The sequence below is a fragment of the Corvus kubaryi genome, unplaced genomic scaffold, assembly GCF_017639235.1.
Source record: "Corvus kubaryi isolate FWS band 111438036 unplaced genomic scaffold, C.kubaryi_AGA036_p1.0 78, whole genome shotgun sequence".
NCBI classification, from domain to species: Eukaryota; Metazoa; Chordata; class Aves; order Passeriformes; family Corvidae; genus Corvus; species Corvus kubaryi.
Genome location: NW_024582065.1, coordinates 2,070,486 through 2,085,145, shown reverse-complemented (window position 1 = coordinate 2,085,145; position 14,660 = coordinate 2,070,486). Strand labels below are relative to the sequence as shown.

At 50.0% G+C, this 14,660-nt stretch overlaps 1 protein-coding gene across 1 annotated transcript in view; it reads right to left on the bottom strand.

Moving 5' to 3' along the window:
* Nucleotides 1-14,660, bottom strand: part of CACNA1B (calcium voltage-gated channel subunit alpha1 B) — a 254,528-nt gene that overhangs the window by 13,621 nt on the left and 226,247 nt on the right. The window contains exons 35-37 of the mRNA XM_042052780.1: nt 14,326-14,453; nt 7,883-7,979; nt 486-754 (exon numbers count right to left, since the gene is read on the bottom strand). Coding sequence (XP_041908714.1) covers nt 486-754; nt 7,883-7,979; nt 14,326-14,453 — 494 coding nt within the window. The remainder of the gene's footprint in view (nt 1-485; nt 755-7,882; nt 7,980-14,325; nt 14,454-14,660) is intronic.

Genomic DNA, 14,660 nt, shown 5'->3' with positions numbered 1-14,660 from the left:
TTTTCTGGAGCTCAGGTGGCAGGAACTGCTCTCCCATCCTGCAGGGCACAGGCTGGAGGCTGCCAGAGCTGGGGAACAGCTCTGGAGGAGACCACGCAGGGCATTGGTCTCTTCTTGGTGCTGTTCTGGGTTTTTTCCATGTACAGGAAATCTGCAGCATAATGAAATCCATGCCTAGAGGTGAGCTCAGCTTCTCTAACCCTGTGGGACCATGCCATGGTCACAGAGCATTCCAAGGAGCTGAGCTGCCCTCGGTGTCTTCGCTGCATCCTCCAGGTGACCCAGAGACCCCCTCAGCCACCCCATCGCTCTCACCTGAGGCGAGTTTGATGTTCAGATGATTCACACACCCCCTCAGCCACCCCATCGCTCTCATCTGAGGCGAGTTTGATCTCCAGGTGACCCAGACAACCCATTCCTCTCACGTGAGGTGAGTTTGATCTCCAGGTGACCCAGAGACCCCCTCAGCCACCAGTCCCTGTCACCTGAGGCGAGTTGGATCTCCCAGTGACCCCCTCAGCCACCAGTCCCTGTCACCTGAGGTGATTTTGATCTCCTGGTGACCCAGAGACCTCCTCAGCCACCAGTCCCTGTCACCTGAGGTGAGTTTGATGTCCAGGTGACCCAGCTCTCTCTCTCTCTCACCTGAGGCCAGTTTGATCTCCAGGGCAGTGCGGATCAGGGCCATCAGCGTGGAGGTGAAGTGCACGGTTAAATCCTCGGGCGAGATGGGCATGTTCATCCTCACCAGGCGCTGGGGACAGACAGGGCTGTGAGGGGGGGCGCCACGAGGCCTCCCCCCACCCTCCCCTGCCCCTCTGTGAACCCCCAAAACACCCAGAATACAAACAGGAGGGAACTTTTTGTGTGCTGAGCTGGAATTCTTGGCACGTGGATGGCAGCTCCCGTCCAGGAGCGGGTCTGGGTTGGAACTTTGGTGGTTTAAGGAGTGATTTGCCAGCACTGCGCTGCAATCCCACCGAGCTCTCCCAAAAGCAGCCAGGTCGGATGCTCTCATGCCATTTCCTGACTGTCTCCAGGGGTGTCTGCAGCATCCAGACGTGTGCTGGTACCTGTCCCAACCAAGCCACAGCAGGGAATGAAGACTTGGCCAGGTTTTCCATCCCTGGGATAACCTCCCTGCTTAGAGAAACTCCCAGCTTCAACTCCCAGCTTCCCACATGTGTGAACTGAGCTGCCTTAGAGTCCTGGGTTTGGCTTGGAAAAGACCTTAAATATCATCTCATTCCACTCCCTGCCCTGGGCAGGGACACTTTCCCCTACCCCAGGGTGCTCCAAGCCCCATCCAACCTGGCCTTGGACACTTCCAGACTCCAACTCTGGCACCTCCTGCCAGCCAAGGAGACAATTCCCCCCGAAGGGACACTTGTTGGTGTTGACATGAGCAGACAAAGGGCACAAAGTGCTGGTCCAGTGTAAAATCTGCTCAGATGGGCTCCAGAGGAGCTGAAATCTCCTTGTTTCTCTTATTACACATTTTCAGCTCTCACTGTATCCTGCGGGGAAAAGAAACCACTGGAACGACGTCCCTGTCACCTAAAGTCTAGGACAAATCCTTGTGATCTCCAAGATTTCCCTCACAGCATGCCCAGAGGTTATTCCATGTCTGCCCAGCCTCAAAACCAGGGAAATCAAAGCCCAGCCTCTCCTCCCTTTGCAGTGTGTGACCATCAAGTGCTGGCAACACCACAGGGTTTGTTCTGTTCACTGGTGTCAAATGAAACAGGATTTAATTCCAATTCTGCCCTCAGCACACAAAAAGCTACAAAAAACACCAACGAGAGTCCACAGTTACCATTCAGAGTCCCAGAATCCCACTGGAGTGGGAGAGAGTCAAGGGATGGAGAGAGAAAGAAGATGCATGGAAGTGAAGAACAGGCAAATGAGGAATAATTCCCAAGAGAGCTCGATCCTCACAGAAACCACCACCAAAAAGCACTTCGTGACTGCCACATCCCAGGGCTCCCCGAGTGTCTTTCCAGGCTGAATTCCCAAAGGATTTGGATGCAGAACACAGGCCACACCACAGCTGTCCAGAGCAGTGCTTTCCTCCTCAATTTTAGCCAGGGATGGAGGATTTAGGGGAACATTTTCCAAGGGGATTCTAGAAGGCTGGCTGAGCAAAACTCCCATTGTGCACCTGGAAGAGGCTCTCCCTACCCCACCTCTTTTCCCTCCTCCCTGCATTTCCCTCTGCGCTGCCATCTTCTCCATCCCAGTATCCAAACTGGTCAAACAGGTAACTCAGACAGCTCCTGGTCAGTGCAATTCCCAGTCTGAGAACCCAGCAAGGAGCAGAGAGAGGGGTTTGAGTTGTTCCTCCATCAGGGATGGGCAGCTCCAGCAGGCAGGAGAGGGGAGGCTGTCATGGGATGTGTCCCTCTGTCCTCTTGGGGTGACAAACTGGGATTCACCTCCCTGTGGACAGCAGTTGCGGAGTTCTTCCCCTGCCAAGGTGAGCTGCAAGCTGCACCTTCCAGCTGCCCATTTCTTGGCCACAAAAAAAGCCATAAAATGAGACAGAAACGCCTCAGAACTCGCTGCAGCCAAAGCCAAAAGGCCTCAGCTAAAATCCACCCAAGACCCTCCCAAAAGCAGTGAAAATTCCTTTCTTGGAAGGCCCTGGCTTGGGAAAATGTGTTCCTTAAATGAATATCTGGCATTTCTGGAGCTGCTGAGGATGGAGCAGTTGGAAGAAAAGAATTGATTCATCTTTGATCCTCTGCCACTGCGGCTGTGGTGGTGAGGGAGGGGTTGGGTGAACCATGGCTCACCCCACGTCCCAAATCAACGTCCCAAATCACTGTGGGCACCCAGAGGAGCCAAGGAATCAGCCAGACACTGGCACAGCCAGGAGGGATTGGATCCCTGAACGTTGTCTGGGGCCTTTCCCTGATGCCACAAATGCAGCTGAAAGGCTGTAACTGCAAACAAAGAGATATAAAAAGTGATACTCATTTTTTCCTTTCAATATTATAAAATAACCTTATATATAAAAGTATCTCCTTTTGCAGAGTGTGAAATTTCAAGCCTTTTCAGGCTGCTTTCTAATTTTATCTGTGTTTAATTCCTCTCCATTTCTAAAGGATCCATTTAAAAGGAATCCAATTGAAATTGGTAACATTTCTCAAACTCAAAATATTCTCCTTGACCCAAAATTTCTCCTTGAAAAATTCATCAAGAACTTCTGTTTTTCATCCTGAACCAGGCTAGAAGAGAAAATCTCCATGTTTCTCATAGACTTAGGGACAAGACCATTGATTTAAAAAGTTGAACCAGTTGTTTACAGTGTGCTCAGTTTTAAAAAAAAATTGATTTCCCCCCCCGTTTTTGCTGTTTGTTCTGGCTAAAGTTGTGCTTTAAGGCTGTTTCAGAGCCCGTGGTTTGAAACAGGATGCAAAAAATTGAGAGGGAAAGGGAAAGGAAGGGGGGAAGGAAAGGAAAAAGGAAAGGGAAAGGAGGGGGAAAGGGGAAAGGGAAAAGGAAAGGGGAAAGGGAAAAGGAAAGGGGAAAGGGAAAAGGAAAGGGGAAAAGGAAAGGGGAAAAGGGAAAAGGGAAAAGAAAGACCAACCAACCAAAAAATCCCAACAGCAACAAAAATAACTGAACCAAAACAAACAGGAAAAAATCCCCAACTCTACTTTGGATAGTTTTCCATCTTTCTGGATCCCAGAAGGAAATTTTAGGAGCCTGCTGCTCCTTCCCTGCGCTGATAAAGAACGGGCATCACTTGGGATGCGCTGGGAAGCGCCAGCCACAACCCAGGGGCGCTCAGGTGAATCCATGACAGGCAGCAGGAAAAAAAGCTGGAAATCCTTCCCAGGTGCCCTGAGCTGGCAGGGAAGGACTTCCCCGGTCCTGCTCCCCTCCGGGGGCGGGTGAGGAAGCGCAGCCGGCAGCAGGTGGAGTCCCCGCTCCGCTTTCCCGGCCGCGCGTGGGGATCCCTTCCGCAGCCCCGCGTTTTAATTAGGATGATTTGGAGCTCGTTAATGCTCCTGCAGGAGAGGGCCCCGGAGGCAGGAGCCGCGCCGTTGTCTCCGGAGTCTCCTAATTAGCGCTGTGCTGATAACGAGGGGGGAGCTGATTAGAAGCGGGGTTGGGAGACAGCGCTCGGTCCGTGCGCGGCCGGGTCCCGCCGCAGCTCCCGGCGCTGTTTAATTGCCACTAAACAAACGAGGAGCCAAAGCTCTGTGGCAGGAATAAATTCCCGTTCGGCTCAGCTCAGGAACTCCTTGGACAATGGCCCAACAAGCAGGGAAAGGGTTGGAGGAATAGGGGGAAAACTCATCCCGGGATCAAAGGTGTCCTGCTGGCTCCTGGCCTGACCCAGAAAAAGTCGCTGCACCCTAAATCGTCTTCCCTGAGCAGGAAGAGGGGCACACAATGCCTGAAAAACTACTGGCACCCCGATGGATTTGAATTATTAAGAGCACCACATCAGCCTCTGGGACAGGAACTGCTCTGGGAATGATCCCCAGATGGGAATAAATTTGGGACAATGGAGCACTGCTGTGGGAAATGAGGTTGAGTTTGGTGAATAAATTATTGGCTATGAATAATTCACCCTGACCTAGTTGGAATGGTTCTACTCTGCTTTAACTCTTCTCTCCGTGGCCTTCCTCCCTCTCGCTGCATCCTTCTGGAGCAGCCCAGCTCTGGGATCATCCCAGGATGGTTTGGGTTGGAGGGACCTCAAAGCTCATCCAGTTCCACCCCCTGCCATGGGCAGGGACAATGAGCAAACCCTAAGACACCAGAGTGAAGTCAAAGAGGTTTTCTTCCCTCTTCTCATCTGACTGGATAGAAAAGACTTTAAAATTCATGGAATCACAGAATCATTTACATGGAGAAGACCTCTAAGATCATTGAGCCCAAACACTGGCCCAGCACTGCAAGGCCACCACTGACCCATGTCCCCAAGTGCCACATCCTCATCCGTAGGGTTTTAAATCCCTCCAGGGGTGGTGATTCCACCACTGCCCTGGGCAGCCTCTTCCAGGACTTGAAAACTCTTCCTGTGGAGAAATTTTCCTCATATCCACCCTGCCCCTCCCCTGGCCCAGCCTGAGGCCGTTCCCTCTCCTCCTGTCCCTGTTCCCTGCCAGCAGAGCCCGACCCCCCCGGCTGCTCCCTCCTGTCAGGGACTTGTGCAGAGCCACAAGGTCCCCCCTGAGCCTCCTTTGCTCCAGGCTCAGCCCCTTTCCCAGCTCCCTCAGCCTCTCCTGGGGCTCCAGCCCCTTCCCCAGCTCCATTCTCTGCCCTGGACATGCTCCAGCCCCTCAATGCCTTTCTTGCTGTGAGTGGCCCAGAACTGCACACAGGAATTTGGGTTCCTTTTCCCCCCAGCCCAGTGCAGGATGGAGCTCTCCCGGTGCCCGAGCAGCGCATCCCGAGGATCCCAGGCATGCAGCCCCAGGAAGCAGCGAAGCCACGCACACGGAGCTGCAGAGGCAGGTCAGGCTGACCGAGGAGAACAGTTGAGAAAGGGGAACCAGAAAACAGCAGAAAGGAAGGACAGCAGCCAAGGAGGCTGCAAAGAGGAGGAAATCCAAACAAAAAACAGTGTGGACGTACTGAGAAGGCAACGAAGACATGGGGAAAACACACAAAACCTTGGAAGAGGACAGGGAAAAATAGACATGGAAAGAAAAAGGGGAGATGTGTGGGGCAGAAGAGCTTTTGCTGGACAGAAGAGTCAGGGGTTTTAAAAATCAGAGGGAGAGGGTGAAAATAGGGCAGAGACAAAGCCCTGGCTGCTGTTGGCACTGACTGAGCTACACCTACACTCTCCAGGATCTGGGGAGGGGTCAGTGCCTGGGGGGTGGGAGGATGTGAGTGACACCACTGGGGGACACCCGGCAGGAGCAGGGCAGGGGACACCACATCCCACCAGAGTCATGGGGGGAAGATGCCCAGCACCAATCCATGGATGTGGAGGAGGGAAGGAGCAAAAACCAGTCCTAAACCATGAGGGTTTGATTTTATCAGCAATAACTGGGGGAGAGATCAGCCCGAACTGCAGCTTTAATCCATGGGGGAAATCCTGATCTTGTCTTAAATCCTTATTTACTGTAATTCAGGGTTCTTTGATGAGGTGTAAAATGAATGTGATCGTCTCCCAACTTGTAGAAATCCGATGTTCAGCCTAGACTGGAGCTGTTTGAACCCATCTCTGAGACACAGACACAATCCAGAGGTTTCTTCGGAGATGAAGAATTAACGATGATGAAAAATTAACGATGTCTCCAAAAAATTAGGAGTCGGGGTTATAAAAAGAAGCCATTCCTATGCACTCAAGTTCTGGGGATTTATTCTGTAAGAACAGACAAATTAAAGGAGGTATCAGGAAATTCTCACGGAAAAGCCAGGCTGGGGAAGTGCCTGTGGGCACAAAGTCAGCTGTGAAAACCAGCCCAAAGCCTTACTGAAAATGCCTATTTTAACACATGATCTCTTTAACTCCATTTTGTTTTCTTCCTTTTTGAATTCTACAAGATTTAGGGGGGGGAAAAAAAGAGTTTTATCCTTCTAGTCCAGCCACAGAGCAGATCTGGTTGCCCAGCTGCAAACACCTCCTTTCAGCAGGACACAGCTCCGCTAAACCAGTGGGAACTCACGGGTGGCAAATCCGTGGATTTCTGTGGATGACTGGTGTCTGAAATAGCTGAGACCTGGAATTTTGATCTAGTTGGGTTCCTCAAGCTCAGTTACAGTGGCCAGAATCAAATCAAATACAGCAAAGCCACCTAACTGGAGAGATTTAAGGTTATCTTTCATTTGCCTTTTATTTTAAATCCTGGCACGCTGAGGAAGGATCTTGTAGGAGGATTTACCTGAACTACTTCTTGCTGCTGCGTGCCTTAAATGAATCAGACCCAGGTTTGGGTCTAGCTTTAGCATCTTCAAGACAAAAATCTTGGTTTTATGTGGCCTCAGTGAAAAATCCCTCAGCACAGGAGGGGCTGTTGTGATCTGGATCCACTGAACTGAGTTTTCGGGGTGGCTGGAATGACACCAACAGCCAAAAACCCCTGTTGGGTTGATGGATTCTCAAGCACACCAGTGATAAATGGTTCTGAGCAACCTCCCCTTCTAAACCTCTGAGGTTCAGGGGGGAAAATTCCAAGGAATCGCCCTGGAAATGGACGTTTCCAAGCACCCTGAGAGCTTTTGGGAGGGCAGCCTTGCCTCAGCGGGGTCTGCTCCGTTTCCATCTGAATTTCCAAAGGCAGCAGCCTTTGGGATAGAATTCACTTTGGTGGCTCAGTGAAAATGTTTTGCCAAATCAATGATGAGTCGGAGTGATTTCTCCATCTCCCTGTCCTAAATGTTTTCTGTTAAAGTAATTTCTTCCACGAGGGTGTTTCAGGAGCTCTTCAGGTGTTGTCTCTGTTTAATTGCTTGCTCACTCCTACTCTAATTACTCCAGTCTAATTAAGAGGAGGGAAAAACAACATTCTCCTGCAGGGTTAGTGAGACAAAGAGCTCCAGGAAGAAAAATGGGGATCTAATGGGGGGTAATTTGCTCATTAGCACCATCCCTCCCCAAATTAACCTAAATGGAAGCAGAATGAGAGAAAAAAGAGAAAGAAACACTGAGAGAGAGAGCAGAGACATACTTAGAAAGACAAACTGATGTGCCAGAGTTTCAAAGACCCCCAAAAAATTATATATATATATTAAAAAAAACCCCAAAAAACAAACAAACAACAAAAAAACCAGAATATCCAAAATCTTGCTTGGAAAGCAGAGAAAGCACCAGGAAAGTCCCGAAGAACACCACCAATGCCACAGAAACCCCACTTCAGCCACGGCACAAAAAGCCAGTGGTTGGGCAGGGGTTCCTGGGGAGGTTTTCTACCTTATAGGCAACGCGAGCTGGGCATTTCTTCCCAAGGCCTAGAGGTGGGGACATGTGTCTCAGCATCTCGTACATGTCTGTGTAACTGATGCGCCCGCTGGGATCACAGGGACGGAGGCAAAAGCACCAGGACACAGAAATCCAACCGGATTGAGGCGGGGGGAAATGGGGAAGGGGTGGGGGGAAAAGGCAACACAAGGGAGCAAATGAAAAGGAGGAGAGAGAGAAGGGAAAGCAGACAAGAGAACAGACATCTGGTTAATCAGATTTCTCCGGGAAACATAAACCAAACTCGGGAGGTGGGGCAGGAGAAAGGTGGCTCCACTTCCATTGCTGTTTCAGCGCCCAACGTCTCCTCCTCCTGCAGGGGCGGCCCTGGGGAATGCCGGATGTCCCCTGGGGAATGATTGATGTCCCCTGGGGAATGACTGATGTCCCCTTAAGGAATGCTGGATGTCCCCTGGGGAGTGCTGGATGTCCCCCAGGGGAGAAGGGGTGGCAGGGCTGGGTCTGGCTGGCTCTTGGCGGGGTGGGGGATGAGAGTTCCCCCTGTCACCCCCCGAACCAGTCAGGTCACACGGCAGGGAGAGCTGGCAGGCAGAGTTATGGCACAGGGCTGGGAGAACACAGCCAGCTTTCCTTCCAGTCGGGGGGGTTTGCTGAGGGACACGCTGTGACTGCTCCCACTCCAAGCTGAGGGGGGACTTGGTAAATTCCTGAACCCAGGGCTGGTGAAAGCAGAGCCCAGCCCTGGCAGGTGGTGGGAAGGGGACCTGCTCCTCCCTCACTTTTGGTGGGGCCTGTCTTTCACCAAGCCGACCTCAACTGGGAATTGTGGAGATTTGGGGCAAGGCCCTCAGAGCAGCTGGGAGCATTGCTGAGGACATCTCCCTTCAGCACACGGTGGTGGTGGATAAAATCCTGCCCTGAAGGACACGGGGTGCAAACCAGCAAGAAATTCCTGCTTCACTTTTCTGTGACCATTGGAACTGGGAGCAGGACAGTGACAATCTCAGTTTTTCTTACCATAGAGTTGACTGTTTATTCTAATGTGCAAATCTGTGCTGCCTGGCATCTGAGGGGACCCAGGGATGTTATTAATTAAAGTTTAACCCCTGGAAAAGCAAGATTGTGTTATCATCTCCTCTATACCAGCAGGGAAAACCTGAGCACCCATTTAAAACCCCTTTCCCAAGCAGGAACCTTCCCACCAGCCCAATGCCCTGACATGGATCTCAATTTCTATGGAAAGCTTTGATGGAGAAGGAGACAACTCAGCCAGCCCCAAAACATCTATTCCAGTAAAATCCTACCCAGCTTTCCCAGCCCTGAGCTGATTTAAAGGCTGCTGACAGACACAAATGGGAACTGGAGCCAGTGTCCTCCCCTGGCTCCCCTCGTGCTCCTGGGCTGGGCTGGGGGGTCTCCTCTGAGCTCCTAATCCTCAGTCAGGTGTGGGAAACACCTGGGCTGGAGTGGGGGAGAGAAGCAAGCTCTGGGCTGGCTGCTTCCAGCCTTCTCCTTCATCCTCTGCTCTCCAAGAAATTCCCTGCCTGGAACTGGGTCCCCACTGAAGCCCATCCTGCGTTGATTTCTTGGCCAGATCCATCCCAAATCCCCCACCTGGGCTCCCAAGCACAGTGAACTCTCCCTGTGCCATGAGCTGGAGGTTTGCCTGGGTGTCCACCACAATTTAGGGACATAATTTAACCCCCAGGTGATCCCTGGCTGTGGCACCATGACAAGCTCATCCCTCATCTCTGCCCAGATCCAATGATTTTCCAGTTCAGAAAGGGCAAGTTGATCACTTGACTGGAGCAAAAATGCTGCAAAGCCAAACCAAACTCGCTGCTCCCTGGAAACCTTGGGATGACGTTTCTCTCTGGGATATATTGAAGTGCTGGGGTGCTGGGATGCTTTTCCCCAACAATTCCCTGCTGGAGCTGGCAGGATGGAAGCTGGAGGGTTCCCTGTCTCATAAAACTGCCTGTTCCAGCCAGCTGGGGTGTGGGAGGAGACAGGGAAGGGATGCACGGAGGAGAAAGGAGGCAGTCAGTCAATCATTCCTTCTTTTCAGGCAAGGGATTCGTCACGTTCCAGTTTCTTTTCTCTACCAGTTGCATTTGCACTCGGGGGGGGAGGGAAGAGGGGATAAAAAGAAACAGAACCAGGACTAGAGGTGCTGGAGGGATCTCTGGAATTCCAAACCTTGTAGGCCACCCTATGAGGGCACTTCTTTCCTAAGCCCAGGGGTGGAGCAATTACACGTAACAAATTGTACATATCCTTATAATGAATCCGGCAACTGGAAAGGAAACACCAGAGGTTATGACAGCAAAATCCAACAGGAACCAGTTTTTCCCAAGGCAAACGGGGAAGAATCAGCTTTTCCACAGGCAAACGAGGAAGAATCAGCTTTTCCACAGGCAAACGAGGAAGAATCAGCTTTTCCACAGGCAAACAGGAGAAGTTGGAAGGGCAAAACACGCTGAAAAGAAAGGTTAGTCTGGAAAGGAAGGAGCCACTTCCACACACAAAGGGAACTTCCAACTGTTCACCCAACTTCATATCCTTGGATTTCCCTCTGGGAAACCTTCAGTGCCATGTGCAAGGCTTCCCAAACATCTGGTTTCCTTTCCCACTCGTGTTTGAATTCCCTGTGCCCAACGCCCGGAGCCTGCAGCCCACAAAGAGCCTCTTTAATGGATTATTCCCAGGATTTTAGGACAGGTGTTTAATGGATTATTCCCAGGATTCCAATTAGTTGCTTCAAAAACCTTGGGAACATTTCCCTGCCACTGTCACCTCCTACATAACCCTGGCAGGGCCATTCCTGGGGGATGAGGAGTTTGCTGGGAGAGCAGAAACTGGCATCTCCAGAGCCGTGTTGGGCACTGGCACTGGGAAAATCCCGCTTTCCTTAGCAGTAGGAGAAATCAGACACCTCATGGAAGCTTTGTGCTCACTCTCATTAATTCCCAGCTAATTGAACAGCAGCATTGTATTTCTTAATCTTCTATGAGTAACCAACTCACAGGTGAAAAGTGCTGAACTTCAAAATCGCCTCCGAAGAAAACTGGGATGGTTCAGCCTCCCTGTGTTTGTTTAGGTGCATTCTGTAAACAAGGCTGGAATATTCTGGGAGAACTCCTTCAGTGTTGCTGCTTTTTGGGATGTGGAAAATTCAGGTCTGCTCAAAGCCTTCCCCAGTCAAGTCCAGACTGAATTCAGAGGGAGATCAAGTCTTGGCTCCAGGCCTAAGCGTGGGTCTAAAAAGGTGTTGGTTTAACTGAGGCCCCAAGTTTACGCTTTCCTTACAATTTCAGAAGGATTTTGGAAAACCAGGGCATGGAAAATACAGCTGAACACTTCCCTGAGCTCTCTAAGAGTCCGTGGAAGGCTGGAAAACCAACAGATGCTTTGCATTGGGAGATCACGGCACAAAATTAGGACAAACAGGGATCCTTGCCCAGGTTCAGAGAATTCCAGAATGGTTTGGGGTGGAAAAGACCTTAAAGCCATGGGCAGGGACACCTTCCACTATCCCAGGTTGCTCCAAGCCCCTCCAGCCTGGCCTTGGACACTTCCAGGGATGGAGCAGCCACAACCTCTTGTTTAAATTGGATTTTCCTCAGCATCCCATTATCCCAGCGAGCTCAGAGCTCCCTTGGGAGCTCCTGCAGCTCCTCCTGAGTGCTCTGGGGGACAGCTGATGGGAATGGGATGGCCAGAGAGACATTCCCAGTGTCTCCATGGGGTATGCACTGGGAGAGGAATAAAACGGATCAAGAACTCACTTTCTGTATGTTGAACAAATTAAAGCTTCTAGAAATCCAATTATGTTTTCTTTCCCAGTTCATCCTTAAATCCTGTGCTTTCCCTCCTTTCTTAACTCCCACCAAACCACCCTGTGCTCCCCATTTCTCTCAGTCCCTCTTTTTTTGTGAGTTCAAGGCTTTTGTCACCCCTGAATCCAGCAGTTTTCCCACATTCACCCCTAGGAAATGTGGCACAGCTGGAATAACAGCTCCCAACTGCCTTTTTTACTTCCTTTTGAACGTTTTTCCCCAGGAAAGTTTCCAGGGAGTTGGGTTTTGTAACAAAACAGAAGGTGATACCAGAAATAGGGATAAAATACGCATTAAGTTGTGTTTAAAATATTATCTATATAATAAAGATATAGAAATTGTAGAGCATCTCCCATCGAGGGTCTCAAGCTATGGGAAGTGGATAAACACTGTAATTCCCTTTTCCTTGGGATAATCAAGGAAGAGACCTTGGGAGAAGTGATCAATGAGTGACCACATTCAGCCCAAATCATGGAATAATCAAATCATAAAATCATTTGGGTTGGAAAAGACCTGTAAGATCAGAAAGGTATTAAATCAAAATCATTAAAGGATCAGTTCTGGCCTTAAAGAGTGAAAGGATTTCAGATTTGTGGAGATTTTAGTGCCACTTCTGAAAATGTGATTCCAGCGGAACTATTCACACTCAATAATTTCCCACTGGAGAGAAAAGGGAACAGGGTCAGAGAAAAAAAAGCAGAATTAGTATCTCAATATCTGACATCTTCTGCATTAACAGCTCGGGGAGTGGAAGGTTTGGCCCCTGAGTGACTCAGGCTCTGCTCAGAGTTAATAGAGCGAGAAATCTTCCTGTAAACTCAATGCTGGTGCCTCTTCTGGGTGGAAAGTTCCTGAATAGAAACATTAAAAATCCACATTGATCCCAATTTTTTCCCTTGCAGGCGTGTTCCTCCTCCCACGGATGTAGAGCCAAGGCCGTTTTCTAAACCAGGCACTCCCGAGTTTTCAGCCTCATTGAGATTTTCCAGTGGGAAGAGGCAGGATTGGATTGGAAAAAGGGAAAAAGAAAAGCTATTTATGCCTCCTAAATCCCCACAGAGGATTTGCTGTGTCACAGAGCTCGTGGGGATGAAAATCTGCCTGGAGATGACAAGCTGGTAGTAACTGTGGAGTAAATATTCAGCCTGGTAGTAGGGGAAGCTTGGAGCAGTTAAAATCCCCCACAGTTCAGAGAAATGCAGGTTTTTTGGAACAAGTTTCCATTTAAAGTTGGCCTAAATCATTTTTAAGTGAGATTTTAAAGCAGTTTAATTGCATCCTAGCAGGGAGTTTGAGATGTTGGTTATCCAAACACTTCCTGCCTCTGTCTCTGCTGAAGAGAAACACAAAAAGAGGGGAAAGATTGGAGGAGCTGGAGGCATCACAAATCCAGAGGAGATTCATGGCATAGGAACTCAGGGGGAGGAAAAGGGGATCCAAAATGAGGAGAGCTTTAAATTAACAAAAAGGCAAATTCTCAAAGAGAAGGAATTATCAAGGGAATTACTGGGACCTAGGACAGAGCATCTAGAAATGAGAACAACCCCATCACCTGTGGTGCAGCAATACAGAAAACCAAAATACTAAACCAGTCCTGCTCTAGAATTGATCTCTGGGCAGGGCCATTAGGCCTCAGTTTGAAAAAATTCCTTAATTTTGGGTCTGTGCTGCTGCTCCCCTGCCTAAGCCCAGCGTGCAGCTTCCCCTGTGTCTTGGAAGAAATAAAAGAAATAAACAAACCCACCATAAAATAAACATCTCATTGTCCAGTGTGTGAGAACCGTCCCCTCCTTTAACCCCCTCATAAATCAGGAATATTTTATCAGAGTTCTCTAAGAATGAGACACCTCCAAACTTTGGCCCGTTTCATTTTATCCCGATTATTTTCCTAAGTTTCAACTGCAAGTCCAGAGCTAAACATCACTCAAAAGACCAAAATTCCCACATAGAGTTTGATGTCATTACAAGGAGGCTTCCAAGGGGAAAACGTTGTGTTTAATGAGGAAAGGCTGTTTCAAAAATTCCCATATTTTCAGGAAACCACCCTAACGCTGAGGAGCATCACCTCATTCCCTCTGGGAGCGGGTGGGAGAACACAGGCGATGGAATCAGAACCTGACTCAGATGCAGCACATCCTCTCCTGAGGTGTCTGCACAGCATCTGGGAAACCACCAAGGCGGATCTCAACCACAAAAACGCTGCACAAATGAGGGGAGAACCTCTCCCACTCCCTCCAGCGCTGCTAACAGCCAGAGATTTGCGGATTTTCGTCTCCGGCCTGGGACGCAGGAACCAGAAGCTCCTTTTCGAAGTGCTAAATAGCTTTTTTACAGGGTCATTTAGCCAGGATCAGTGGAATTGAGGCCGTTAATCTGTTAATTTTGGGCTGTGCTTTGCTCTCAGGGGTTGGGGGGTGTGTGAAGGAAACGCCCTTGCAGTGACACCAGGTTTGTTCCTCTCCAGCGCTCAGGGAATCGGAGCTTTTAACACTGATATAATCTCAGATCCTGGAGATGTTCCCATTAAAACAGGCTCTGAGCGTGCCCAGGTGCAGCAGTGTCCCCTCTGTCCCACCCCGGTGTCCCAGCACGTACCAGGCTGCGGGGTCGTACTCAGCCCACACCCGGACAAACTCGTCCAGGTGGTGGGGCCCGAGGATGGAGGAGTCCCTGGTCAGGTACTCGAAATTGTCCATGATCACAGCCACGAACAGGTTCAGCATCTGCGGGGAGATGGGGTCAGGGAAGGGAGGGAGAAGGGGAAGGAGAAGGGGGAAAAGGTAGGGGGGAAAGGAGAAAGGGAGGGAGAAGGAAAAGGAAGAGAGGGAAGGAGAAAAGGAGAAGGGAAAGGAGAAAAGGAGAAGGGAAAGGAGAAAAGGAGAAGGGAGAGGAGAAAAGGAGACGGGAGAGGAGAAAAGGAGACGGGAGAG